The 27198-nt window shown below is 41.8% G+C and overlaps 1 protein-coding gene across 4 annotated transcripts in view; it reads right to left on the reverse strand.

Moving 5' to 3' along the window:
- ITSN2 (intersectin 2) overlaps positions 1–27198 on the reverse strand; it is an 82155-nt gene that overhangs the window by 50163 nt on the left and 4794 nt on the right. For all 4 annotated transcript variants that reach the window (XR_011336838.1, XM_069850747.1, XM_069850748.1 and 1 more), the window contains exons 2-3: positions 18598–18661; positions 1393–1485 (exon numbers count right to left, since the gene is read on the reverse strand). Coding sequence is in view for 3 of the 4 variants with exons in the window: in XM_069850747.1 (XP_069706848.1) it covers positions 1393–1485; positions 18598–18628 (124 nt within the window). In the remaining variant the exon portion in view is untranslated. The remainder of the gene's footprint in view (positions 1–1392; positions 1486–18597; positions 18662–27198) is intronic.

Raw genomic sequence — 27198 nt, forward strand, 5'->3', positions numbered from 1 at the left:
AGGACTAAAAATGACTGAAAACTTAATCCTGATCCAATTACTTTTACAGGAAAAAGACGTACATGATATTTCTTTCCTTCATCCAACCTAACTTACGCAGCACTGCCTCTCTAGAAAAACTGGAAAATATGGTGTTCTAAACAATATTCTTTTCCACCAGAGAATATTCTCTGTTTCGGTATTTCAGGAAGGGAATAGGAAATGTTGGGCAATTCCATACTGAGTTCCACATCAATTGGTACCGATTGTACTGTTAAACAAACTCAGAACAGAACACAGATAGTTGTGGCTATGCTTACCTACGAGTGAATAATACATGCTTAAAGCTTCAAGTTATTCCTTCAGCTCTTCCTTCCCTCATATTCATACACAACCTTTCATTTCGAGCACTTGCAATATAAATAATAAAGCCTGCAAACATACGAGCAGGTAAGAGCCCAGATGTGGCCTAAAGGCAGCCCCTGGGACTGGAGGCTTTTCAGCTGGTGGTAAAGTAAACACCAACCTCCCAGGGCTGTTTGGCCAAAACAGGAGTAGCCTATCACTTAACCATACGTGCACATTCTAAACAGACAACTTCCCACTCTTTCTTCCGTCTTTTTTGGATGAAAAATGAGGAAAAGCAAGGACAGCGGAGCAACTCAGTAGAGCATTAGTAGACAGGCAGGTAGGGCTGCTCTCCAGTGCCAACTTGTACACAAATAACAAGGCACTCTTAAGTCATCTTTGCCAGTGAAATTGAGCCTTTTCTTCATGTCACAAGCAGATACTTAAATTTAAGAACTGTAAATTCAGAGGTGCACAGCAACGTGAACCAATTGTTTCAGAGGAGAAGCAGCTGAAGGCAGCTAGAAGTGACAGCAGACCACTGCAAAATGCCTTTGGCTTATCCAGAAGTGGCTGAAGGCCCAAGGGTTAATAAATTGTAAGCAGTCATTAACGAGGACAAGCTGTCAGCATCTCTCTCACCCTGCCTCCTCTCCCAAAACAAAGATTATCTAACAACACAGTATTCTCTAACACTGTTCAGACAGAAGAGAGCCACTTCTGCTGTCTCTGGCGTCACTCGCCACAATAGCTACTGTAAGTGTTTCTTGGCAGCCTCCCATCTACGCAGATTTTGCCTGATATTCCGGGTTTTGAAGCTAGACGGAATGACAGCACTTAACTGCCGGCTGCAGAAGCGATGGGGTTAACAGAAGAACATTCCCATGCCAGACTTTAGCCCAAAGCTTGCAGAAGTTTAGTAATAACGAGTGGCTGTTTGCCCAAGGAACACAGTTATTAGTCACACAACAAAGGGCTAGAAATAGGCTGTTGTTTTCAAACTGTTTCACAAAGATACTTATGTGTACAGAGAAGTTAATGTGTAATGCAGAAGCTCAGACCAACCTGTAATGTAGCCTCCTGTGGGTTTAAGGCTATCAAACTGCTTGTCGTGCTTGGCCCGCTCTTCGGAGGTGATGGCCCATATGTTTGGACCTCCTAATAAAAAGAACCAAACCAGAAAGAAAACAGATTGAACGCTTTTAAAAATAAGGCACGTCACTTATGAAATAAAAGCTTGGTTTCTGGAGAAACAAAGTTAGACCTGGGCACACCCAGCTCCTACCAGTTTGGCAAGGATGTTATGAAATCCAGACCTGCTTCCCAGATGTGCCAACACTAGCCGAGACAATTCCTCAGCCAGGCGGCTTCACACTCGGCTCGCAGACGAGCTCTGTCGCCCTTCAAAGCTGGTGAAAAGCAGTTTCCTGTTGCTGCTGATTGTTTGCAGCCTGGGCAGGATGCACATTGCTCGCTGTACCCTGCGTGAGCCAAATGATCCTCTGGTTCACCGCTAAGCAAATGGATTCAATGTCACTTAAAGGTTCTCATGCAGAGGGCTCGCACCCTGCAGCTGCCAAAGAGTCACGCTTCGTCTTGCCGATACTCTAAAATCAAAATTTCAACTGCCAGCAAAAATATATTGGCTTTTCTGACAAAGGAGTGACATTCTGGGTTGTTATAGGCTAGGTTTTTTTGGTTTTGTTTTTCTCACAACTACAACTTCCAATTTTTCAATGCTTAAAAAAAGTATCAAATATTACAGCCTCAAAGTAACAAAGAGAAAGATCAGGGGATAATCATGTTTACAGAGCTGGGCTGATATAGCAGGCAGAAGCAGGGTGACTTTCAGAAGCATTCCAACCTGCTGTATAAAGGTCAGGGCGTGTGTCCTTTGCAGGAAAAACAGTTTGCCAGAAATAATTGGCTTTGGTCTTTAAGGAGGAGGAAGTTTTAGTCGGGAAGCTCCTGACAAATATCCTAGTTTTCAAATCAATGAATGCAAGGATTAGCAAAAATCCTGAATGGAAATCCCCCAAACAGCATTAAAAGGTCATTACTTAAAAAAAAACAAAACCCAAAAACTTTAAAAATACATTCTTCTGAGCATTACCATTTCCAAAAAACTGTTAATCTCCCCTTCAAGTATTTTTATTGCTCATTAAATACAGTCAAGGGACCAAATAATTCTTCTAATAAGATATTAACAAGTTGCTTGAGAAATGACAGCACTTTGAAGGAAATTTACAGTAAAATGTTTCCTCTTTCCTTCCATAAACTTCATTTCAAAGCCTTGGACCTACAGAATTTCAACAGTTCTTTTCACTGTATTTCAGAGTAATAGAGAAGCCAACAGTCTGCAAGTTGACACACAAGCCAATAATCACATATTAATGACATTCATTATCTCTTGTCTATGTTCCAGTACCTGAAGGGGCTACAAGAAAGCTGGGGAGGGACTTCTAACAAAGGCTTGTAGTGACAGGACGAGGGGCAATGGCTATAAACTGGAGAGGGGCAGATTTAGACTAGACAGAAGGAGAAATTTCTTCACGCTGAGAGTGGTGAGGCACTGGAACAGGGAAGCTGTGGCTGCCCCATCCCTGGAGGTGTTCAAGGCCAGGTTGGATGGGGTCTTAAGCAACCTGGTTCAGTGGGAGGTGTCCCTGTCCTTGGCAGGGGGTGGAACTGGATGATCTTTGAGGTTCCTTCCAACTCAAATCATTCTACGATTCTATGAAAACATGTGCTGAATTCCAACCAGAAATGAGATGAGGGGTGAGGAACGAAAGGAAGGAATCATCAGAAGTCCTTCCAAAGCTGTGATTCCTTACAAGCTGAGTGTAGAAAGTAATGGGGTTTCTTTTAGCAGGAATTAGGATCTAGAAAACAGCGTACTGACAAGCAAGCACAGCACTCCCAGTCCATAAGTGAGACTTTTGGTGCTTGCCTACAACTGAACAAAGTCCTAGAAACCTAAGTCTTAGCATAAACTGATTCAAGAGAGAGTGCCTGACATTTTCAACCTGAACTAGATCAGGTCTTTGTTTTATGAATACAGGTTAATCACCTTCGGACAAGGAAAACGTTTCTTAAAAGAAGAATAATTAAAACCCACTCAATATCTATGTAGGGATCCACAGTGTGGATCAAAACACCGAGCAAAAATACCACAGCATTCTATCTGAAATGACTACTTTGAACAACAGGAATCACAAGGTCTTGGCAATTCCACAAAGCACGTCATGAAACTGTTCTTCAAAGTAATTGCCCTGTTTACTTATAGCATAACCGAGACCATCACAATAAAAACTTACCACAGACAAAACTAGTTTGAAACTCCATTCTCCTGTGCGATCACCATTAAAAAATGCTACAATCCCCATGAATGTTGTGGTTGTTTCCCAGAGGTACCATCAGCGGTAAAACTGGCCACTCAGCATCCTTGCTGAGAAAAATTATGTTCCCTGGTTTACAACAAACCAAGTTTTGGGTACATCATACTGTGACAAAGGAAGACTTCTCCTTTTCTTGGAAGGGCAAAGCTGCAGGAAGAGTCAAACGGAAACATCTGCCATCCAAAATTTCATCTAAACTTATCTGTCTCAGCTCAACACTTTTTTGCACTAACACACCTTTAAACACAGGGCTGAGAAACAACTTGCCCATAAGAAAGATCCAGCCAAGAAGAACCAGAGACATCACTGCCGTTCTTCCTTCCTCGCAGCCCCTGTCCTTGCTCATGGCAAATCAAACATGAATCAAAAAAATTAAACTGCAGGCACTTTCTCTTCACAGACACCTCTCTGAAAACAGGATGGGGCAAGAGGCACCTGTCTCCCTGCTGGAGCAGTGGTGAACCTTTGGCATCCCCGGGATTCTGAGCTGGCATCAGGTAGCAGTAAATTACAATACTTTTAAAAATCAGTTCAACATCAGCAACCAAAACACAGTTGTCACTACAGGCTCTCATGACAGACTTTGCTACAGCCAATGAATAGTATGTTAATATTTTTTTAAGTTCCCTGGAAATTTTCATGAAAAGTGATTTCTTCCAAACCGTAGATGGTAGAATTTTGGAGGGGAAAAAATTACAATCTCCCCAACCAGAAGATACCTCATGAAATCATTATTTCTCAAAAGAGGCTACTTGGCAATCTCATACTTGTAGATGAAGCAAGACCCACTTTGAGGAATTTAATTCTATATCTGACTATGCTGCATTTTTAGGAATCAAAATTCAAGAAGTGCTGAACTTGGATGTTTTCCCCACAAGATTCTCCCCAGAACACAGTAACTATTGCCTTCACTTGCTTTTTCTGCTAATGAAGACATATTTCTATTTTAGTAACACTTTCGGAAGACAGATGTCAAACTATCTTTTCTAGACAAGGTTGGTACTTTCAAAGAAGACTGCAGATAAACGTCAGGACTGGCAAATGTTCTTGAGATCCAACATAGGAAATATGGACTCAAGGTCCAGAAGCGTCTTAGCTAATTCCTTATACCAGATTGCAAAGCTTGGCAGAAACGAACAGAGAAAGTACCTTCATTTGCCCACTGCACCGCTCTACAAGACGTTCAAGAGTTCAAAGTCACACATGGATTCTACCCACGTACAAAGTCCACACAGAAAGACAAAGACCCACACAAACAACCTGGTGCTGCACATCATGAATTTAATGCACCTCCACAACTTCCCTGAAGATGACAAAACACATATTGACCTCACCTTCACGCAACAGGTATTAGTACGTACATCAATGTGGTAGCACTCACAATTTGTTAGCGTTGGAAACAAGCAGCTATGCCATGGATTAAATGTTTTCTGCTCCTTTAAGCTAATTTTAAATAAAAAACATCTTTCTATGAGAGAGCATGAGGATCTGTTTAAGGCAGGATCACAGAATTCGGTAGGACAGCTCCAGTAATGTCTTTACGACACTTCATCAGACAGATAATCTTCTGAAGAAAATAAAGGGCTTGCTTTGATGGGCTGTCAATATCAGAAATGGAAATAAACACTGCTCTTTCCTTAAGACGGTAATCTGTGACTGAAAAAGAAGAGAGAAAAGAAAGCAGAATCCTAGGAAAAAAAAGTAAATAGACTTGAAAATCATAGAATCGCAGAATGGTTTGGATTAGAAGGAAGCTTAAAGATCATCCAGTACCAAACTCCATCTATGGGTAGGGAAACCTCCCACTGGATCAGGGTCTCCAAGGCCCATCCAACCTGGTCTCGAACCCCTCCAGGGATGGGGCAGCCACAGCTCCCCTGGGCAACCTGGGCCAGGGCCTCATCACCCTCACATGAAAGCATTTCTTCCTAATATCTAATCTAAATCTTCCCCTTCCAATTTAAAGGTACTCCCCCTCATCCTATCATTCCATGCCCTTGGAAAAAGTCCCTTCCCAGCTTTCCTGGAGCCCCTTTCAGTACTGGAAGCTGCTCTAAGGTCTCCCTGGGCCCTTCTCTTCTCCAAGCTGAACATCCCCACCTCTCCAGTGCTCTGCAAGATCGCTGTCACTGGTTTTGTCAACACCTGTAGCAAAAGGCAGTTGTACTGAGAGCAGAACCATTAGTGAAAAGCACAGAGGCAATTTTCACTTGTGGAAAACTGTAAGACATTTCCCACATTCTCCAAAGACCTGTGGGTGTTTTTCACTGATGGGCGTTGCTTGTTTTTCTCTAATAAAAACGATGCTCCTACAACTTATAAAGTTAATTAACACCACAGAGGTAATAAACCTAATTGAAAATGCATCCCTTGCACACACACGAGGATGAGTGATTATACCACCACTTTTTTAGCCATCCAAAAGACTATCATTAAGCTTCATAATGACCCTGAATAAATAACTTTATCCCCATGTTTAAAGACGGGGAAATTTCAACACCAACATGCAGCAGCGTGCCTCAAACTGCACAACAAGGGGCTTTCCGTAATGCAACCAGCAATCACATTACTGCCTCCCATTAGGAGCCTCCAGAGAGTTGTTTGGTGTAAGACATACTGGGATAAATCTAATAATTCCAGTCTTCTTCCATCTGTGTTTGTAGACAAATTTACCACAGAATTATTTATTACAGATCAGATTTAACGCTCTCAGCTGAGAGGCTGAAGCATACTTCAAATTCTTCCTCAGTGGTGAGTAAACATTCCAGGAGTCTGAAAACACACAGAACATTTTCCCATTAGTCTGAATTTCCAGATTTCTTATCAGTGTTATTGCTATTTTCAATATTTGCTTCCCTCCTTTGTTGTTAATTCTTTATATCAAACATAGGAGAAAATGCTGACCGATAAGAAGCATTTATTCTCATTTAGATGCATAGACACATTATGAACTACTGCTACGGTGGCTTCGTATCCATCCTGAAGTACCACCTGCTCTTCCTCAAGAAATGGACCTCCTATTCCCAGCTCTTATGTTCTTGGGCCACAGCAGGAGCCACATGCAACCTTCTTTCATGACAAACACATTAATTCTGCTACTATTTGTCCTACTAGGAATGCTTCGCAGAGGCTAGCAGCATATTAAGCAACTTCACAGCAACTGGAGGACTTGGCAGTGTTAGTTGTATGTTTGGTCTCAATGATCTTAATGGTCTTCTCCAACAGAAATGATACTATGATTCTAACTGCTGGAGGAAAAATCAGAATCATTAAGGTTGGAAAAGACCTCTAAGATCATCCAACTGTCAGACTAACATCACCATACCTACAAAACCATGTCACGAAGTGCCACATCTACACAGCATTTTAGTACCTCCAGGGATGGTGACTCTACCACTGCCCTGGGCAGCTGGCTCCAATGCTTCATCACTTTTTTTGGTGAAGACGTTTTTTCTAATACCCAACCTAAACCTCCCCTGGCACAACTTGAGCCCATTTCCTCTCATCCTATCACTTGTTACTTGGGAAAAGAGACCAACACCCACCTCACTACAAACTCCTTCCAGGCAGTTGTAGAGAGATAACGTCTCCCCTCAGCCTTCTCTTCTCCAGGCTAAGGGTATGTCTATGGTCAACAAGAACTTCAGCAGCTGCTCACATGCACACACAGTTAAAGGAAACACACGTAGCTAAAGCTTGTGAAACAGAGGGAAACAAATTTCTCCTTCACTTCCGTGTTTTCACTAAGATTAAAAGAATTTTGGCCATTGAGGCAAAAATATTTTTTTAAGGTTTCAAGTGTCTCTGAGGTGCTATCCACCCATAATTGTTACCTGCACTGAGGCTGTTAAATAGCATCACACAAGCGCAGGGCTACACAGATGTGGCCAAGAAATATTCGCTTAATTCAAAAGCATGCTTACAGAAATGCTAGCAAAACAGCAGCAGATACATCGTGTTTTAAGGTAAAATTCACATTTTCTCCATGAAACCTAAGATTTCTAGTACTTAAAGGGGGCTACAGGAAAGCTGGGGAGGGATTCTTTATCAGGGAGCGCAGTGATAGGACGCAGAGTAACAGCTTTAAGCTAAAACATGGAAAACTTAGGTTAGATATTAGGAAGAAATGCTTTCCTGTGAGGGTGGTGAGTCGGTTGCCCTGAGAAGTTGTGGCTGCCCCAGCCCTCAAAATGTTCAGAGCCAGGTTGGATGGGGCTTTGAGCAACCTGATCCAGTGGGATGTTGTCCCTGCCCATGGATGGGGTTTGGAATTGGATGGGCTTTGAGGTCCCTTCCAACTCAAACCATTCTATGATTCTGTGGTTCTATATTCAGGGTTATTGGAAATCCTTAAGTTCAGCAGTTCCCTAAAAAAAAATACTGGAGTTGTTTAGCCTAACCACCAGGAGCAGAACTCCACCTGATGCAGTACATTGTCTGATGATACTGCAGGCGTCGCTTCACAAAACCTGTCTGTAAAGGAGGAACATCAACATCTCTGTGCCATGCAATGATCTCAAGGCAGAAACATAATCCTTGCTTTTAGAATTAATACAATCCCTAAACCAATTTAGAGATACATAATAGTCTAGTTCAGGCTAACAGCAAAGCTCCATTTGTTTCTTGAATTTTACGGCTGAACTTGATGATTCCAAAGCACTTAAACTATCAGTTTATAGTAACAGGACAGTATTATGTTCCTATACTTGTACAAGTCACAGAATCATTTATCTCATTATGGCTATCCATTTTCAGAAGCTCATTTTTCATTAAATTACTGCCAGCCTCCACTGAAACATAAAGCAAAAAGCTAAAAAAAAAGAAGGGGCAAAAAAACAGACATGGAAAATTACAGCAATTTTACCTGAAGCTGTGTAAACCAAAAAAACCCAAACAAACAAAAGAATCTTTTTAGGAAATGTTGTTAGGGCTCCATTAATGTAAAACATACATTAGGAAAAGTGTATAAATCACCGTACTCTGCACTCTCAATTGCAAGTTAGCACGTCACCTTTACACTACTCTTCTGTAGAATTAGTGACAAGTCATTCAATAGTATTTTCTGAAGTTTTAATGACATTTCTCCCCAAAAATTACTAAAACCTACAATGTTAATAAACCCCTACTTTACTCGTGAAAGGTAATTTAACTTTTCCTTTCCTTACAGGAAAAAATTAGCACACAGACTCAGTTTAATCTAAGCCTTCTCCACATCTAGATTCCATACTAGCAATAAATATTAAAGTATTTTCTGCCTAATTAGAATCATAGATTCAAACAATAGTTAGGGTTGGAAAGGACCTTAAAGTTCATCTAGTTCCTGGAAAAATTCTGGAAAAACAATGTTATTGAAATTAGCTGCAATTGTTGAGGTACCAAGAAAACACGAAACAAGTCCATTTTTCTACCTAACAACACAGAATCATAGAATGGTTTGGGTTGGAGGGGACCTCAAAGCCCATCCAGTTCTACCCCCTTCCATGAGCATGGACACCTCTCACTGGATCAGGCTGCCCCATCCCTGGAGGTGTCCAAGGCCAGGTTGGATGGGGCTTGGAGCCCCTGGTCCAGTGGGAGGTGTCCCTGCCCATGACAGGGGTTGGAGCTGGATGGGCTTTAAGGTCCCTTCTAACCCAAACCATTCTACGATTCTATGATCCACAGCTTCCTATGGCTTTCATGGTTCATTCGACACTGTGCGAAGTGCTCTGCTTGTTTGATATCTGCCAATGGTATTTTCATTCGATACTGGTTAATTCTTGGGTTATCAGAGACCAATCACCATTCCCCTGCCAACAAAATAATGAACGACCTTGAGAAGGTGACATCTACTGTACCCACTATCCCCACTGTTTCTTTTCCAGTTTGAAAGGTCCTAGGCAATGTAATTACTCCTTCTACAGAAGCTGTTTTGTTCCTTTGATCATTTTTGTTACCCTCCTCTTTGTAATTTCTAGCCCTGATAAAAAGAAAACACATAGGGAAAGCTGGAAAAAACCCCACACGGCTAACAAAACCAACAGTAAGAGTTTGCTTAAATGGTATTCCTTTAAAGTTAAATTACTGATTAGCAGAACCTGCCACGCATATCCAGTACCTATACAAGACTATTTTTCCAGCACACTAGGGAGTTTGATTTCATATAAAATAAATTAAAAGTTGTCTAATTTGTGAATATAAGACCTTTGGCATTAGTTTATACCATAGCCCCTAATCCTGTCACCACAGTGGCTCATAGGGTCACTTACAGAATAGAATTAGGGACAAAGTTCTTCCCCGAGTATTACCCTCTCTTAATTGTCAGAAATCAGCAACTTGGGAGACTTCTTAAGCCAGAAGGGCACCAAAACCCTCTACATTTCATCACAGAATGGTTTGGTTTGGAAGGGATCTCAAAGCCCATCCAGTTCCAACCCCCCTGCCATGGGCAGGGACACCTCCCACTGGATCAGGCTGCTCAAGGCCCCAGTAGTCATAGAATCATAGAACCACCAGGTTGGAAGAGACCCACCGGATCATCGAGTCCAACTATTCCTATCAAACACTAAACCATTCCCCTTAGCACCTCATCCACCTGTGCCTTAAACACCTCCACGGAAGGTGACTCAACCACCTCCCTGGGCAGCCTGTTCCAGTGCTCAATGACCCTTTCCGTGAAAAATTTTTTCCTTATTCCCCATGCTTTGATTCCATGTATTTGGAGCTTTTGGTTCCAAAGCACCTTGAGACATCAAGTCCTAAAATTGAGTGGTTCATTAGGTGAAAAAAGAAAGAACCAAACAAGCCAACCAACCAATTTTCTTCTGCCTGCTCTAAGCTCAGTAACTTCACTGGATATTGCTTCCCTCTTCAGTTCTGAGAAAACAGTTAATATTCTTTCCCTGTTATCTATATTAGCTACCTATTACTATGGTACAGTAGCTTTACAGGTGTTTATCACATCCTTGACTCAGCTGTCTCTTCTCTGAGCTAAACTAAGCAGCTCTAATCATAGAATCATAGAATAGTTTGGGTTGGAAGGAAGCTTAAATATCATCTAGTTCCATCTCCCTCAACACAAGAGCCACATTCTCTCTTTGGCCACCTTGCTCACAGGTATCCTTACTGTGTGTCTCACTCCAGTTTCTTCCAGAGCCTCATGCATATCAGATCCTGGCAACAGCAGAGTGGGTAATTTCCAGAAAGGTGATTGGAGTGGATGTTGAGTTATATTTTTCAGGTCAGGTTAAAAAGCACCATCCATGTATTTCTTAATCCAGTCTGAATATAGACAGCATGAGAAATAACAGGAATAATCCTGCTGGTCTTCCAACCCATGTTATCTGCATCACAAGCAGTTTCTACATTTACCTACACCTGTATTTTTTTCCCCCACAAGCTTGAAGATTTCTTGTCAAATACAGTGTAATGAAAGCATCATCACCTTGTTGCACAGCAAATTTTACCTGTGGCTCTTAAGGAAATATAAGCCATACTGTTATACAAGTATGAACACGCAGTGCTAACAAATGCAGAGCTCTTCAGGAACAGCGAAACCAAGATTTTCAGGGAATAAGTTTCCTACAGAAATAAAAACTGTACTGAGGTCACAGTTAAACACAAAACCAAGGTTATGAGAAGAAATACAGGGGAAAACGTTGATACCTGCCTCAAAACATACTGTTTCATTAAAGAAATAAAAAGAAAATATAACTTCTAAGCAACTCAGTTCAATAAAAAGCACTAAGACAGCGCTGGATATTCAGTTAATCTTCCCTGTCCTAGAGACTTGCGCACAAAGAACTTCTCTCCCAGCAAACCCACAAATGTTTTAAAGTTGTTAATATCTTTTCTCTGAAAGCACCTGGTAAGAACACTAGTCCCATGAACACCAATATTCTTTTAGCTCTCTTGTGTTTCACCCTTCCATCTCAATTATGATTTAGTTACTGTTCCATTGTAGGAAAAACACCAGATGTCCTAAACAACAGATGCAGCATATTGAAAAGCCTGAACGTAGAAGATTCCTAATTAAAATAACACAGCATTATATAAACACATCTGACAGACAGCAATGTCTAAAAATGTGTTTATTCTTGTCATTATAATTAGTGGGCTAAACCTGAACTCATTCTGCCAATACCAATTAATACTGCCCATGATGGCCACGACGATCACAGATGATGTAGAATTTAGTAGATGTTAAGATGGTACCACTTCCCACAACACTCATCAACCCTAACCTGAAACAACCATACCAAGAGTTTCAATACAGTACTACATTTCCCAAACATTTGGAGCTAACCTCTCAAGGAAAGGAAAATTTTAACAGTCAAAGTCCTTTAAATGGGGTTTTCAGCGTCCCTTCATAAGCTTTCAGGCTCTGGCTCCATTTTGGGGAAGTATTTGTAGATCCTCTTGTGGTTTTTTTGATTTGGATTTTATATGCTTTGAAAAAAAATCACCAGAAGTCTCATGGCCACCCAAAACAAATAAAGCAGCTTGCATTACAGTATCGTTATTCCAGATAAAAAGCGTCCTGGGCTCCCCACTCAGTAATCTTACCTTATAAAAGTTAATAAGTGATACTAACAAAGTAAAATCTTAGCAAGACAAAGCAGCTATAGGCTTAAATCAAGTTAATGGATGAAGATCTGACACCAATCTTCACTAGGTATTATCCTGGTCTTTCCAAGGTCACCATGTCCAGACTACTGCTACTCCAAGAAACTCTAATGCATTAATTACTTCCTAAAATGCAAGCTCTGCCTCAAGACAACCAGACTTATTCCTTGACCACATTCCAGAACATCACTGCTGACAGGACGATGCAACAACAGCTGATTCATCTCTACTTAACCTTGTACTAATATTGTACTTAAATAAAAGTTATTTTTCCTCCTTAATGTTTCACTTTCTAATAAGAAAAAACAAAGAGCAAATGTGTTTACTGTAAAGTAAATATGATGAAATAAAAATCATAAAGCTTTTTATCTCGTCAGGGTAACAAAGATAATCTCTACTTCAAAAGAAGTGTGACCAGCATGGCAAGGGAGGGGATTCTGCCCCTCTACTCTGCTCTTGTGAGATCCCACCTGGAGTACCGCGTTCAGTTCTGGAGTCGTGAGCACCAGAAGGACACGGAGCAGTTGGAGTGTGTCCAACGAAGGTCATGAAGATGATCAGGGGGCTGGAGCACCTCCCGTATGAGGACAGGCTGAGAGCACCAGGACTGTCCACACGGGAGAAGAGAAGGCTCCAGAGAGATCTTAGAGCAGTTTCCAGTACTGAAAGGGGCTACAGAAAAGCTAGAGAAGCTATGTTCAAGGCCAGGTTGGATGTGGTTTGAGCAACCTGGCCCACTGGATGTTCTTGCTGTGGCAAGGGAATTCGAACTAGATGATCTTTAAGGTCCCTTCCAACCCAAACAATCCTATCATCTTACGGTTCTATGATTATTTAGCCTTTTGCAACACTTAATCCATGTCTCCTGGACAACACTGAAGCCAAACTTTGCATCTGTTATGCTTTTCGGTTTTTTCCCCTCTTAAGCAGATAACCCAAATTCCACCCTCTATCCCACAAGATGCCTCACCAGTGTCTTATGCAGGAGCATACGGTACTCCTTCTTGCACCCACAGTATTTTAGGACGCATTTCCTTTTCCTCAAATCACGTAATTATTACGTGACCATCTAATACATCCGGTTTTCCTCCTCCTTAGTCACAGCCAACTGCTGAGTTTACAGCACACAACAGAAATTCTTCTAGCCCACAACGGTATGACTAAATAGCTATCCGAAGACAGCCCAACAGAAATGTGATGAAATTCAGCCAATGATATGCAGTTCATATTGTATAATTCTGTCTGGAAAAATACTCCTAAGTCTGTGTCATCAACCAATTTAACCAGCATACCTTTGGGCTTTGCTGATGATGTCGCCACAAATAATAACAATTAAGACTGGTCACAATTAAGACCATTGAGAACATCAGCATTGTGGCCAGCAGGTCAAGGGAGGTGATTCTGCCCCTCTGCACCTCTCTTGGGAGACCTCATCTGGAAGACTGTGTCCAGTTCTGGAATCTTCAACATAAGGAGGAGATGGAGCTGTTGGAACGGGTCCAGAGGTGGCTACAAGGATGATCAGGGGGACAGATTGAGAGAGTTGGGCTTGTTCAGCCTGGAAAAGAGAAGGCTCCAAGGAGATCTTATAGAGACCTTCCAGTACCTGAAGGGGCTACAAGAAAGATGGGGAGGGACTGTTTGCAAAGGCTTGTGGTGATAGGACAAGGGGGAATGGGTATAAACTGGAGAGGGGCAAGTTTAGACTGGCCATAAAGAAGAATTTCTTCATCGTGAGGGTGGTGAGGCCCTGGCCCAGGTTGCCCAGAGCAGTGGTGGCTGCCCCATCCCTGGAGGGGTTCAAGGCCAGGCTGGATGGGGCTTGGAGCAGCCTGGTCCAGTGGGAGGTGTCCCTGCCCATGGCAGGGGGTGGGACTGGATGGGCTTTGAGGTCCCTTCAAAGCAAAACTAGTCTATGATTCTATGACTACAATATCCTAGGCTAAAATTTGCATTTTCTCTCCCTTTTAGACATTTATGTCCCTAATGAAATTCAAACATGGGATTTGTTACACTTTGTTTAAAAAATACAGTTACTGACGACAGCATAAGGTGCAGCCTTCCTTTGTTAAAACCTAGTTCCATTTAACATAGAAAGGTTTGGGTTGGAATGGACCTTAAAGATTATCCAGTTCCAACCCCCATGCCACAGGCAGGGACACCTCCATGTCAAATTACTTCTTCCTTCCAAGATTTCCTCTTACATCTTCTGTGTGAATCATATTATCCTCATAATAAAATATAAATAAGACATTTCATATTCTGCAATTCTGTAGTGTTATTTCTGACTTGTTACGATTGAAGAACAGACATAATACAGCACACATAGTTGGAAACCTAATTTTTTGCAGGCTGTGGTATTGGAAGATAAAACGCCTCTCTGACTCAAGCATAGCAATTCTGTTCAGTATCAACTGACATCACTGAAAAGCGAGAAGAAGGATGAATTCATAAGCATGGACACAGTACAATTTCTTTCCTCTGCCTTCTTCTAGATGGGAAAGCAAGTTCTGATATCTTCTTTGCAAGGTCTAATTTAGCTTAATATCTTTATCTATGCTTGTTGACATGCAAGAATAGAGTTTCCCTACCTACAGCACGCATAAGGTTAAGAGTCCAACCATACCTGCCCACTACTAAATCATATCCCTGAACACTTCATCTATCCATCTTTTAAATACCTGCAGGGATGGGGACTCCACCACCTCCCTGAGCAGCCATTTCAGCACCCGAGAACCCTTTCAGTGAAGGCGTTTTTCCTGATGTCCGATCTGAACCTGCCCTGGAGCAACTTGAGGCCATTTCCTCTCATCCTATTGCCTGTCACTCGGGGGAAGAGATCAACACCTACCTCACTACAAGCTCCTTTCAGGTAGTTATGGAAAGCAATATAGTCTCCTCTCCCTGTTCACAGCAGCATAAAATCCTATTTGGCTTATGAAGACCGAGTAGCATGTGAAATGGGTTACAAGTATTAGTTTTTGCACCTCAGTTTATCAGAGGTATTTTCCTCCTGGACCACAAAATTTATATCAAGAGGAAACAGGTGGTGGGTAGGAAGAGCAAGGACAAACAGAACCATAAACAAAAAGCACAACCCAAGAATTCTGATGGTGCTTAAGGAAACAATGTGAAAGATACCGATCGGCAAATACTGCTCTCCTTGTTCCGGTTGGACCATCAAGATTCAATCTCGCCAAACCAGGATCCAGCATCAGAACAGATGAAAACATCTGTCCTCCAGAAGAAGGGGAGTTAGGAGAACAGCAACATCTTGCAATTGCTGTCCAGCTGTAAGGAAGGCATCTCACAGCAGCGAAGGCTACTTCTTCCTGCTCTGCGATACAGACAGTGATCACAGATTTAATTTAAGTGGGACTGCATTTTAACCTGTAAAAACTGTTACCCTTTTAGCTGTTGTTTGTGGTTAGTATATGTTGTGGTTTGAGTTAAATTAGAGTCAGTTTTATGAATCTAACTCAGTCTCGTCTAAGTAACTTCATCTTCTGACAGGTAAAAGTATGGTTTTTTACGCAGTGTTCTCACTAGAAGTGACAACACCGGGCACTGGTGTGCAGAAAGGCCAATGCTTATATTTATTCCCACAGTAACCAAGGTCTTCCTCAAGCTGGCAAAAAAGGCTGTACCTGCAGGGAGGGGCGGACAGGACAGGTGACTCCAAACTGATCAATAGAGGATTCCATCCCCTATGCGTCACCCTTGGTACAAACCTGAGAGATTATGAGGGTCTCACCCTTTTCTGCTATGGCCAATGTCCAGTGAGGAGTGCAGGGATAAGACGAGGGGGAATGGTTTTAAGCTGAAAGAGGGGAGATTTAGATTAGATACAAAATGTTTTGCTGTGAGGGTGGTGAAGCCCTGGCCCAGGTTGCCCAGAAAAGTTGTGGCTACTCCATCCCTGGAGGTGTTCAAGGCCAGGTTGGATGGGGCTTGGAGGCTTGGAGCAGCCTGGTCCAGTGGGAGGTGTCCCTGCCCATGGCAGGGGTGGAACTGGATGGGCTTTAAGGTCCCTTCCAGCCCAAACTGCTCTATGTCTCAGTTACCTTTCCTTCTTAAGGTCCTGCACAGACTTCCTCTTCTCTGCCTAGGTTGGTAAATAAAGTGTTGCAGCATTTTTTCCTTGTATTTCTTTGCGACTTTCAGGGCATCATGCCATGTCATTTGAACCTAGCAGTTCCCAAACTCAGAGCCACCCTGTACCATGCAACCACTTGCACACACACCCACTCCACGCTATACACTCACTCTTCCTTAACACTGAATGCCAAAACTAATCCCGAAACAGAAACCACTTCACACCTTCTATTATTAATGATCTAAATGCTAAGCACCTTGATAAGAACAAGAGGTTTTTTCCGCAGAAAAAAACCACCATTTTCCTCTATTAGGACACCAGAGGAAAGGGTCAAGGCTCTGCTAATAGGCAGGTGTGGCAGGCAGCCAGCGCTCTCAGGCCGCAGCAGTGCCTAATGGTTCACTTGCCTCATGCATAACCTCATTCTTCATCTCCTGCCTGAAGTCACTACCAAGGTCTAACAACATAATTAGAGGCTTCCACTGAGCAATGAGTGGTAAATGCAGGTGATCTACTTTGAATGCAAACAACAGTGGTTATTATTTATCAAGAAAACACATTAAAATTACTTCCCCCCACACCTGACTTGCTTGAAATTTAATCAATCCTGATAATAAATATGACTGCAAAAATGCGTGCTGTCATTCAGATATTCTGTGAGGAGGAATAGTTGAACTACTGTCTGGTATCTCTCTTACCCTCGCTTGCATTCTTTTACCATGTTTTTCCACCTGGTAAAATTCTGCATCCTGTGACCATGTTCCTTTTGAGAGTGGTGGACAGCAGTGCCCAAGGGATTCCAGACAAAGGAAAGGATCACTTTCCCAAACTAAGACTTGTGACACCAAGTCATGTACGTGCTCAGTGCTGTCGATACACTTGCAGTCCTTCACTAGAACCAAGGCATAAAAAGCCAGACACCAAACAGTCGATGCATAAATCAACCACAGAGCCAGCCAAGAACATAAAAATGAATCCTCCTGGAAGACAAGTTTTGTTTGTTTAAATTGAGGAGCAAAAAGCACGTAGTTTAAAAAAATGCTTTTTCATTATGTCCAAGAAAGAAGAAAAAAACCTAATATTTAGTTTTTTCCCTATTATACACAACATATTGACTCCTTTTACTTCTCTGTTATTAAGTCTGTGAAACAAAGTCTGGAACACACTGCAGCTGACTGCATTAAAAAACAGTATTGATCGCACCGATTATTTTTTTATAAATATTTTATGTACACGTGAAATAGATGTGTAAAAGAGATTCAATTTGAAATCTGTAAATTCTTCTTCCACAGAAAAACACTTCCCCTTACTCACCTAATTTATCTCAGCAGCGAAGATTCCCTAAATGAGTTAAAGATCTCCCAGTCCTGCAGTAACCTTCACAGATAAATGAGACACAAACCACTTTTTTCTTATGTCTATTGATCTATTTTTATCAGAAAATCCTGTACCTGTCCCTGTACCTGTCTTTTCATTTAAGCCAGCTCTGCAACAACAACATGTAAACACTGAATTTCTCAGCAGAGATTTGCAAACTGTGCCATCACAAATAATCTCACTCTAGAAACCAAGAGCTGCAACAAACGCATACAAGGCACAAACAATTTTCAAGTTGCATCTGTCATTCACCTTTGAAAGGAAATCACCAAGAAACAAATACAAAAGTTACTATAATAGCGGCATCGAATAAAAAGGAATATTCTTAACATATCTTTTTTTTTTTTGAGAAAGATCAGTGATTTTAGTCAATATAGCAAATTGCTGAACACAATCAAATATTTTGGTCTAAAATAAATACCATAATATATCATAACGAAACACATTCTGTGCTGAATTACGTAACGGAAAAGGTATGCAAGTTTAATTAACTATTACTTAGCATATTCCCCACGTGAAGTCAGACAGTATTCACACGACAAGTCACACATTCCTCAACCCTTTAAATGATCTGAGATTACCAGATGCTCCAAGTGTATCAGTACTCTTAAATTACACTGCAGTAATGCCTCGACTGAATTTCTCCCAGGCTCACAGTACAAGTTAGGCTACAGGAAGCAATCTGCAGCACGCTGCCCAGAACACTGCTGCAGGTACGTAAATCGGCATATTTAACAATAATAATAATAAAATGAAGGCAATTGGTCCCTAAACAAACCGACCCAAGCTACTCACCGTTCACGGCTGTGGGAAACTGAGCCATCATGGTCCTGAATTTGCCTTGCTAGCTCTTAGCCATCTGCAACATAAAAACATCGTGCCATTAATAATGCAACAAGGGCAAAACGTAGCTCCGCGCTCCCGCCGAGCAGGGGGGACGTCTGTCCCCTTTAGCTCACACTTCCGATAGCAAACAATGCCAGGCTTCAGGCTGCTGCTGAACAAGCTGAATTTACGTTTGGGAGGGGGTGGGAGGGAGTTTTTCTTTGCTATTTTTTATAGGGTATGCAGTGCAGTCCTGAACCCAGTGGCACATTCTTAAAGGAAAACAGCACCAACTGTTTAGCAACTGCTGGGTGATGTACACAAACAGTTGAGACCATGTCAGAACATACAGCGCAGAGGACAGTCCTCTCCTGGCAAGAGGACAAACTCGGGGTCCCAGCAGCGCTTTTCCAGCTCTCCCTGGTAAATATTTATGTGTAATATAGGAAAAAAGTTCAATGCACAGCTCTGTAACCGAATGCTTCCGTCGAGAAAAGCGGGAGGACAATTATTATTCAAATTCATCCATTCCTCTACTCCAGGCACTATGTACAAAGAGAATGCTCTTAGATGATGTATTAAAAAAAATGACTTGTCCTCATAAAAACCTGTAGTCAGCCAGTTTTCCATAACCAACACAATGAAGTTCCTCCCTCTCCAGCCACTGCATAAAGACTCAAAAGCAGCATTTAAAGAGTCTCAACGTCATTTACATGACCAATAAATCTCAGACTACAGAGACTTATTTTGACTTTCTAGTGCACATCCTTTCAGAAGCACCTGTGTTAACAGTTTTAATTCTTTGGAACTGCAAAATATTCACTATTACTTATCTGAGGGACAAGCACAAAGGACTGCTTTACAAACATGGAACTAAGACAGTACAGCCAGCTTTTCCACTGGAGGAGATAATTTTAGTTAAATACTGAAATTTATAAATCATCATAAGACTCCATCCGGAGTCCTGTGTTCAGTTCTGGAATCTCCGGCATAAAAAGGAGATGGAACTGTTGGAACGGGTCCAGAGGACATCACAAAGATGATCCAATAGCTGGAGCACCTCTGCTCTGAGGACAGGCTGGGAGAGTTGGAGTTGTTCAACCTGGAGAAAGCTCCAGGGAAATCTTATCCAGTACCAGAAGTACCCAAAGGGGCTACAGGAAAACTGGGGAGGGACTTTTTAGAAGGGCATGGAGTGACAGGACAAGGGGGAATGGCTTTAAATTGGAAGGGGGAAGATTAGGTTTAGACATCAGTAAAGAATTCTTCACGCTGTGGGCGGTGAGACCCTGGCCCAGGTTGCCCAGGGAAGCTGTGGCTGCCCCATCCCTGGAGGGGTTCAAGGCCAGGTTGGATGGGGCTTGGAGCCCCTGATCCAGTGGGAGGTGTCCCTGCCCATGGCAGGGGTGGAATTGGATGGGCTTTGAGGTCCCTTCCAACCCAAACCATTCTATGATTGTTCCTCACTCTACGTGGACAATGTGTTGCTCAGAATGAAGCTACAAAACTTTATTTATTTTTTTTAATTTAGAAAAAACAACCAACCAACCACACCTCTTCACAGCCACTCCCTCGTCAAATAGAAAACCTTCTCCCTCCACCAAAAAACCCCTATACCTCTCAACACAACCACAAATTTTAATATGAAGTACAGAAATATCACATTCCCCAAACTCCCTTCCCCTGCAAGGAAACTCCTGCTCATCTGCTCACAAAAATGACACAATTGGAAAGCGTTCTGGTTACACGTGTGACCAGGAAAGCAATTTTTGTATCTTTTGCACATTTCTGCCACAAAAATTAAAATAGGATCAGTTGTTAGCAATCCTCTTTGTATACATTTTATGTAATTATTAGATTTATTTGTATATGTTTATATATTATTATTATTTATATACTCTATAAATTACATCTAAGATCAGGCTATTGTAACAGGCCATGAATCATTCATTCTCACTGGCTCATTTGCAAACCTCACAGCCAGATGCACACCTGGCCCCCCCAAAATTGCAGAATATTTAGGGTCAGAAGGGACCTCAAAGCCCATCCAGTTCCACCCCTGCCATGAGCAGGAACACCTCCTGCTGGAGCAGGCTGCTCCAAGCCCCATCCAACCTGGCTTTGAACACCTCCAGGGATGGAGCAGGCAATGGCTTCTCTGGGCAACGGCGTCATCACTCATTGTGAAGAGTTTCTTCCTCATGTCTCACCTAAATCTTCCCCCTTCCAATTTAAAGCCATTCTCCCTCATCCTATCACTCCAGGCCCTTGGAAAAAATCCCTGGAGCCCCTTTCAGTCCTGGAAGCTACTCTAAGGTCTCACCGGAGCCCTCTCTTCTCCAGGCTGAATCAATGCATAACAGGATTATATCTGAAGTTTTATAGGAATAACACAGAGCACGAAATGTGCAGCGAGACATGAACATTTTCTTTTAAAATCTGGCACACTATCAACCAGTGTCATCAGACACTTGACATTCCAGGATTTTTTATCCACATTATATGCGCATACATCTGTGTACGTGTGTACATCTGTATACACACACACATATATATATAAAAATAAATGGAATTACTGGCAAGTCCAAAAAAATCTCTCATTCATTACCAGCTGCAGAAAGATGAAAAAGCAAGCATGGATCTATTCCAAGACACTAATTCTAAAACAAATTCGAGTATTTTTAGGTTGCTGTCTGCATCCCTAGGCCTTACCAGCAACCGACCAAGAGACACTTGAAATCTAAATATAGCCTTCCCAGAAAACGCCGCCACTGTTGTTAAACATTCCTACAGCACGATTCTCCACAGAAGCTGCTCTGTCCAGGAGGGCTAACAAAGAACTGTGACACAGAAGTGAGATGCTGGAGAACATCCCCAGAATCAACAGAGCAAAGCTAAGTAAAGCTCTGCATTGACAGAGATTTCCATCTGCATCTGACTCGTTCCAGATTCCCAGTCTTAGTGGATAAAGGCTACACATTTTGATCTTTCCTCCAACATACTTTATGTTCTTTATTTTCAGAACGCTTTCAAGGGGGTTTAAGATGAGTAATTATAATACAATCACAGAACATCCCAAGTTGGAAGTGACCCATGGGGATCACTGAGTCCAACCTCAGACACCTCACCGAGATTCCACTCTATCCCTTTGCAAAGACCCATTTCACGCTGACATCAGGGTTGCACCAAGCACACATGCTCCTCTCATGACAGGTTCTGCAGCTGTACTAAGAGGTAAAAAAAAAAAAAAATAAAACTATTGCTGCAACATAATTTCCCCTCATTCAATTTTTTCGGGAAGGAGGAAACAACCCAGTAAACTCAAAGTCTACACACATTTTTGAGAGGTCTGTGGAAACAATCCTTGCCAAAGAATGGAACTCTCTCCTGTGTCTCCACAGCACGCCCCAAAGACTATGATATTATGCATATATCAAATTCAAAAGCTGCTTATTTGCACAAATTCCAAATAAAGTTGCTCTAGTCACCACCTGTAAAAGCATCGTGCACCTTCAGGACACACATGTGCATCATCTATTCACCAAGGGAAACCTCAGGGAAATGTTCTTTAGGCCAAACTTACTTTTTTTAGAAGACTCTGATCACTTTTAATCATTAATCAAAGTGAAAGCTGGGAATTTCCAAAGAATCTTATTACACAATACTTCAGAGAAACTCAATAACATGAAACAATGTTTACTGGAGTAAAAAAACCCTCAAGAAAAGACTGGCATCACTACTCCAAACAGATTATATAGATGAACAAAATGGCCATTAAAATCAGAATATCTCACAGAAAACTACTTTTTTTTCTGCAAAACGTTCTAGCAGAGGTGCTTGGTGAACTCAGAGATTGGCTGCAAGAAATTGTGGCAGCCACAGCGCGAAATCCATGCTGTAACAAAGCAGGATCAAACATTCCCATGGACACTGTAGATGACATTAAGCCCTGCTACCATTTAGGGTGAAAACAGGAAAACTTGGATGTTGTGTTTAAACAGCAGAACAGCAAGTTCTTGTAAACAAAGGATCACACATTATCCCAATGTTTAAAGCAGGCAATTGTTTTCACAAACTGACCTGCCAAACTGCAACTTCTGCACCCCCTCTCAGTGTTCCTTATAGGTGATACAAATTGAGAAAAGAAATATCACAAGGAGCTGTGGCAACCACCCCGAAAGCATTAGAAAGCATCAGGGCTGGGCAGGCTGCAGGAGAAAAATTCTTTTCCACCACAGGCGTACTGCCATTTTATGAAAAACAGCCTTACCACAGTCTTTGTTCATATTTATACTCGAATCATTTTTTTTTTCCGAACTATTTCTCAGAAAAATCACAGCCACAGAGTTGTTGTGGAAATTCAAGTCTGGTGCATCAAGCCCTGTCCCACCCATTTTAACTGGAAGAAAGCAAATATCGTAGAAGCAGCATGTGTAAACATACTACTACTCTCTTGCCTTTCTCAATGACACGAAGAAGATATATTGCAGATTTTTGCTGTAAGAAACAATTAGCAAGGACAAAGGTTGCAGTACTCATTGACTATTTACGTTTTGCCACACTTGTAGAACTGGACAACACAAATTACTCATTATTATTTGCAAAAAAACCAATGACAGTGTAATAGCCCATGTTCTGTGTCTGTTATTTATACTCATCCTGAAAATAAATGAAAAATAAACCATTATTAAAACAGCACAGTCTAGAATTTCTCTTTGTTCAAGACATATATGTAGAATAGTTTACCGATTAAAACAACACAACATCTTAGAATCATAGAATCATAGCATGGAGGGGACCTCAAAGCCCGTCCAGTTCCACCCCCTGCCATGGGTAGGGACACCTCCCACTGGATCAGGGGCTCCAAGCCCCATCCAACCTGGCCTTGAACCCCTCCAGGGATGGGGCAGCCACAGCTTCCCTGGGCAACCTGGGCCAGGGCCTCCCCACCCTCACAGCAAAACATTTATTTCTAAGATCCCATCTCAATCTCCCCTCTTTCAGCTTAAAACCATTCCCCTCTCATCCTGTCCCCGCACTCCCTGATAGAGAGTCTTCCCCAGCTTTCCTGGAGCCCCCTTTCAATACTGGAAGGATGCTCTAAGGTCTGCCCAGAGCCTTCTTTTTTCTAGACTGAACAACTCCAACTTTGTCTCACCATTATGAAAAAACACAGTCTAGAATTCCTCTTTGTTCAAGATACCTAGGCAGAAAAGTTAAAAAAAAAATAGATTAAAAAGATTAAATGAAATAAATAAATAAAAGAAAAACAACACATCATCTTGGCAAGCCAAGAATTTTTCTCCTTATACGGTTGCCTTTTACAGCATTAAATAATGTATTTAATCTTATGATATGAGGTCCCTTCATCGCTGTCACACAACCACCTGGTTCCAAACAGTGATTAAGACAGAACACTGTCTTATTTGTGACATTTTTCTCCCAAATACCCTCCTGCCCACCTTGTCCGACTCGCAGGCTTCCTGAATACGCTGACCATGCAAAGTGGATGCCACACGAAATACAAGAATCTCTGTTTCTGTTTAAAAAACATAGTTGTGTGGTCAGTATTGATGGTTTACTCCCTTTCTTACACAGCTGCTCAGCTGTGAAAGCACCCATTCAAAATGTTAAGATCTAATTCAACTCTCTCCTCCGTCCCTGGAGATTTAAACCCAACTTTCCTTCCTCCTAGGAGGAGGCTTCCCTGCATTTTATTGCACAGACATTTAAGGAAACCTACGCAGAGGGTTTGGAATAGTAACACCAATTCAGGGTTTCGATCTCCTACATGAAATTCTCTACCACCAAGCCAAAGAGTCACAGATCCCTTTGCAAAGAAGAAATTCTGAAGGAGGGATTGGGAATCTCACCTCAGGAAGCTCACTATTCAAACCCCTGGTCCTTCTCCCAGGAGAGACGGACAAGAACTTCCTCAGGAAAAGATGGGAATTGAACCCAGCTCTGCCACACCCTGGAAGAATGCATTTACCAGCCTGATCCCAGGCACAGAGAGCAATCACCACCTCTGCCTGCCTTGCTTAAAAAGGAAAGGAAAACAGAGGAAAATAAAAGAAAAAAACACAAAAAAGCAGAGAGTAGATTATTTATAGATCTTTGTTTTTAAAAGCTCTGAGCTGCCACATTCGAGAAGGAACCCCAGGCTGCATATCACAACCTTTCCAGAGCTGAGTGAGATACACTTGCTCCTGAATGGGTGGTAACTTAAAATACATTCTTGGTTTTTTTGCTTCCTACTTTCTAATTTACATGACTCTCCACTCCATATGTTGTTTTTTCTAAATCTTTTCTTAAGACACATTGCTTCTAACACCTGATTATTTGCAAGCGTTGTACAAAAGCCCTAAGATGCTATTCGGTGAGGTCCACACACCTTGAAACCTGCAGGTCTCAACTTCCACATGGCGACTCCTAAGTTAGGTCAATGTGGACTGGGGGAAAATATAAATATGTGATGAGATTTGTCTTTATTATTTTCTTACTTCAACCATGACTGGGACCATTCAGGACGTGTTACTAAGCATAGAACCTTTTGGTTGGAAAAGATCCTTGAGATCATCGAGACCAACCAAACCTGTACATTACCAAACCAGACAACTGAGCACCTCATCTACCCAGCCTCTGAACCCCTCCAGGGATGGGGACTCCACCACCTCCCTGGGCAGCCTCTGTCAGGGCCTCAGAACCCTTTCAGTGAAGAACTTTTTCCTGATGTCCAAGCCAAACCTTTCCTAGAGCAACTTGAGACCATTTCCTCTTGTCTTATTTTCTGTCACTTGGAAGAAGACCTTATGAAAGTATCTTGCTGTCTTAGAGGAAATTATGAGCCACAAGAACACTGTAAAGCAAAGAAACGTAGTTTATCTTTGATAAAACAAAAACCAGGGAAACCCCATGGGAGAGAAAGGAAAGACCAGCTAAGGCAGCCAAAGCAAATAAATGAATGAGGCAGCAATATTTCAGATGGGAAACAGACAGATAGAAATGCACATTTTCCAAAGTGAAACAGAGGAACACGGGTACCACAGATGCCCAGCCAGTCCGGAAGCCACAGAAGGCATGTTGGAGCAACACAGCACAGCCATCCCAGCTCTTACTGTCCCAGCTGAAGCTGACCCTGCTCTCAGACACCAGTCCCATCCACCCCATTACCAAAAACAATCCTTGAAAGCATCCTACTGAAATTTGGTCTCTTAACCTTTAACACTGAGCTCTAAGGCACACAGCAATCATGTCTTGACCATTACAAACATCTCTGATCTAGTGGGATGTCCCTGCCTGTGGCAGGGGGCTTGGAACTAGATGATCTTTAAGGTCCCTTCCAACCCAAACTCATCTATGATTCTACGAGTACAAATTAATTTTATGAACTTAGGGAATCAACTATCACACGGGTTAGACACAGACCTCAACATGTTAAGTCCCTATGGACAGAAGTGTATCTCAGTTAGAAAGACACTGGTCCTACCTTAAAATATTATGGCTAAACTCATAATACCATGACTAAAGTAAGAGCATAGTGGAAAAAGCAAGATAGTTTTACATTTTATTTAGTGAAATGATTGACCTTTGAAAGATAAGACTGAAAGTATTCTTTAAATCAGCTCTGATTTTTTATATTTATTAGTATAGCCATAATAGGTCATTTTTTCGCGATCCAATTGTAATATTTTTAGAAACAAAGAAGAGTAACTCCCATTTCCTGTACTTCCCTTCCTTCATGCAAGGGAATGCTGAATCACTAACTGCAGATATCACTCATGACTTATGCTACAGCATTTCACAAGCTCCACTTACATCAGCCTTGAAAATTTTCACTAGAAGACCTAGCTTAGAATTATTCCCTGTATCAAAATGCCTCAAGTCAAGCTGGCTGCTCTCGGAATCGTAGTTCCAAAGCAGCTGTGACTTATCTGGATCAACCATGTTTCTTCAACTACCTGTAACAGCAAATTTGTTTAAAAATAGTTCTCAGGTAGTTGTCCTCTGTTAGGTAATTCCAACGAGCTGTGCTGCTGCTGTCATTGTGTTACATCATTTGAATTTCATGCGCTGTTCTGAAAATAAGAGCTACACAACACTGTGCTCATTTACATATTGATGCTCAATCCACTACCTTAGCGCTAGGGTCCAAGAAACCGACCCGGCCAGGCTGCACTCCTGTACCAACAAAAGTCTCAAACACTCTGAATCTGAAGAAATTCCATCAGCTTCTATTTCAGTTTATGATTTTTATGTGACCTAATCCTCACCTTCCGAATATTCTGTGCTAATGTCACAACAGTACCAGAAAAACGAGTTACTGCAGTCTCTGTACAGTCTTGCAACAGGCAATAAAGCAAAGTACACGTGGACGTGAGAAGAATTGAATACAGCTCATGAAACAGAATCACCTACCTTGTTTTCTAGAGAAATTTATCCTTAAATAAACCTGAGAATTAAAAAAAAAACAAACTAACAATCACGATATACAAGTTCATCAACAAAAACAGTAACAAGCGACTAACCAAGTAACCACCATACTTAGATTCTTAGCTTGGCTTCCCAAGA

The sequence above is a fragment of the Phaenicophaeus curvirostris genome, chromosome 2 (assembly GCF_032191515.1).
Source record: "Phaenicophaeus curvirostris isolate KB17595 chromosome 2, BPBGC_Pcur_1.0, whole genome shotgun sequence".
In the NCBI taxonomy this organism is placed as follows: domain Eukaryota; kingdom Metazoa; phylum Chordata; class Aves; order Cuculiformes; family Cuculidae; genus Phaenicophaeus; species Phaenicophaeus curvirostris.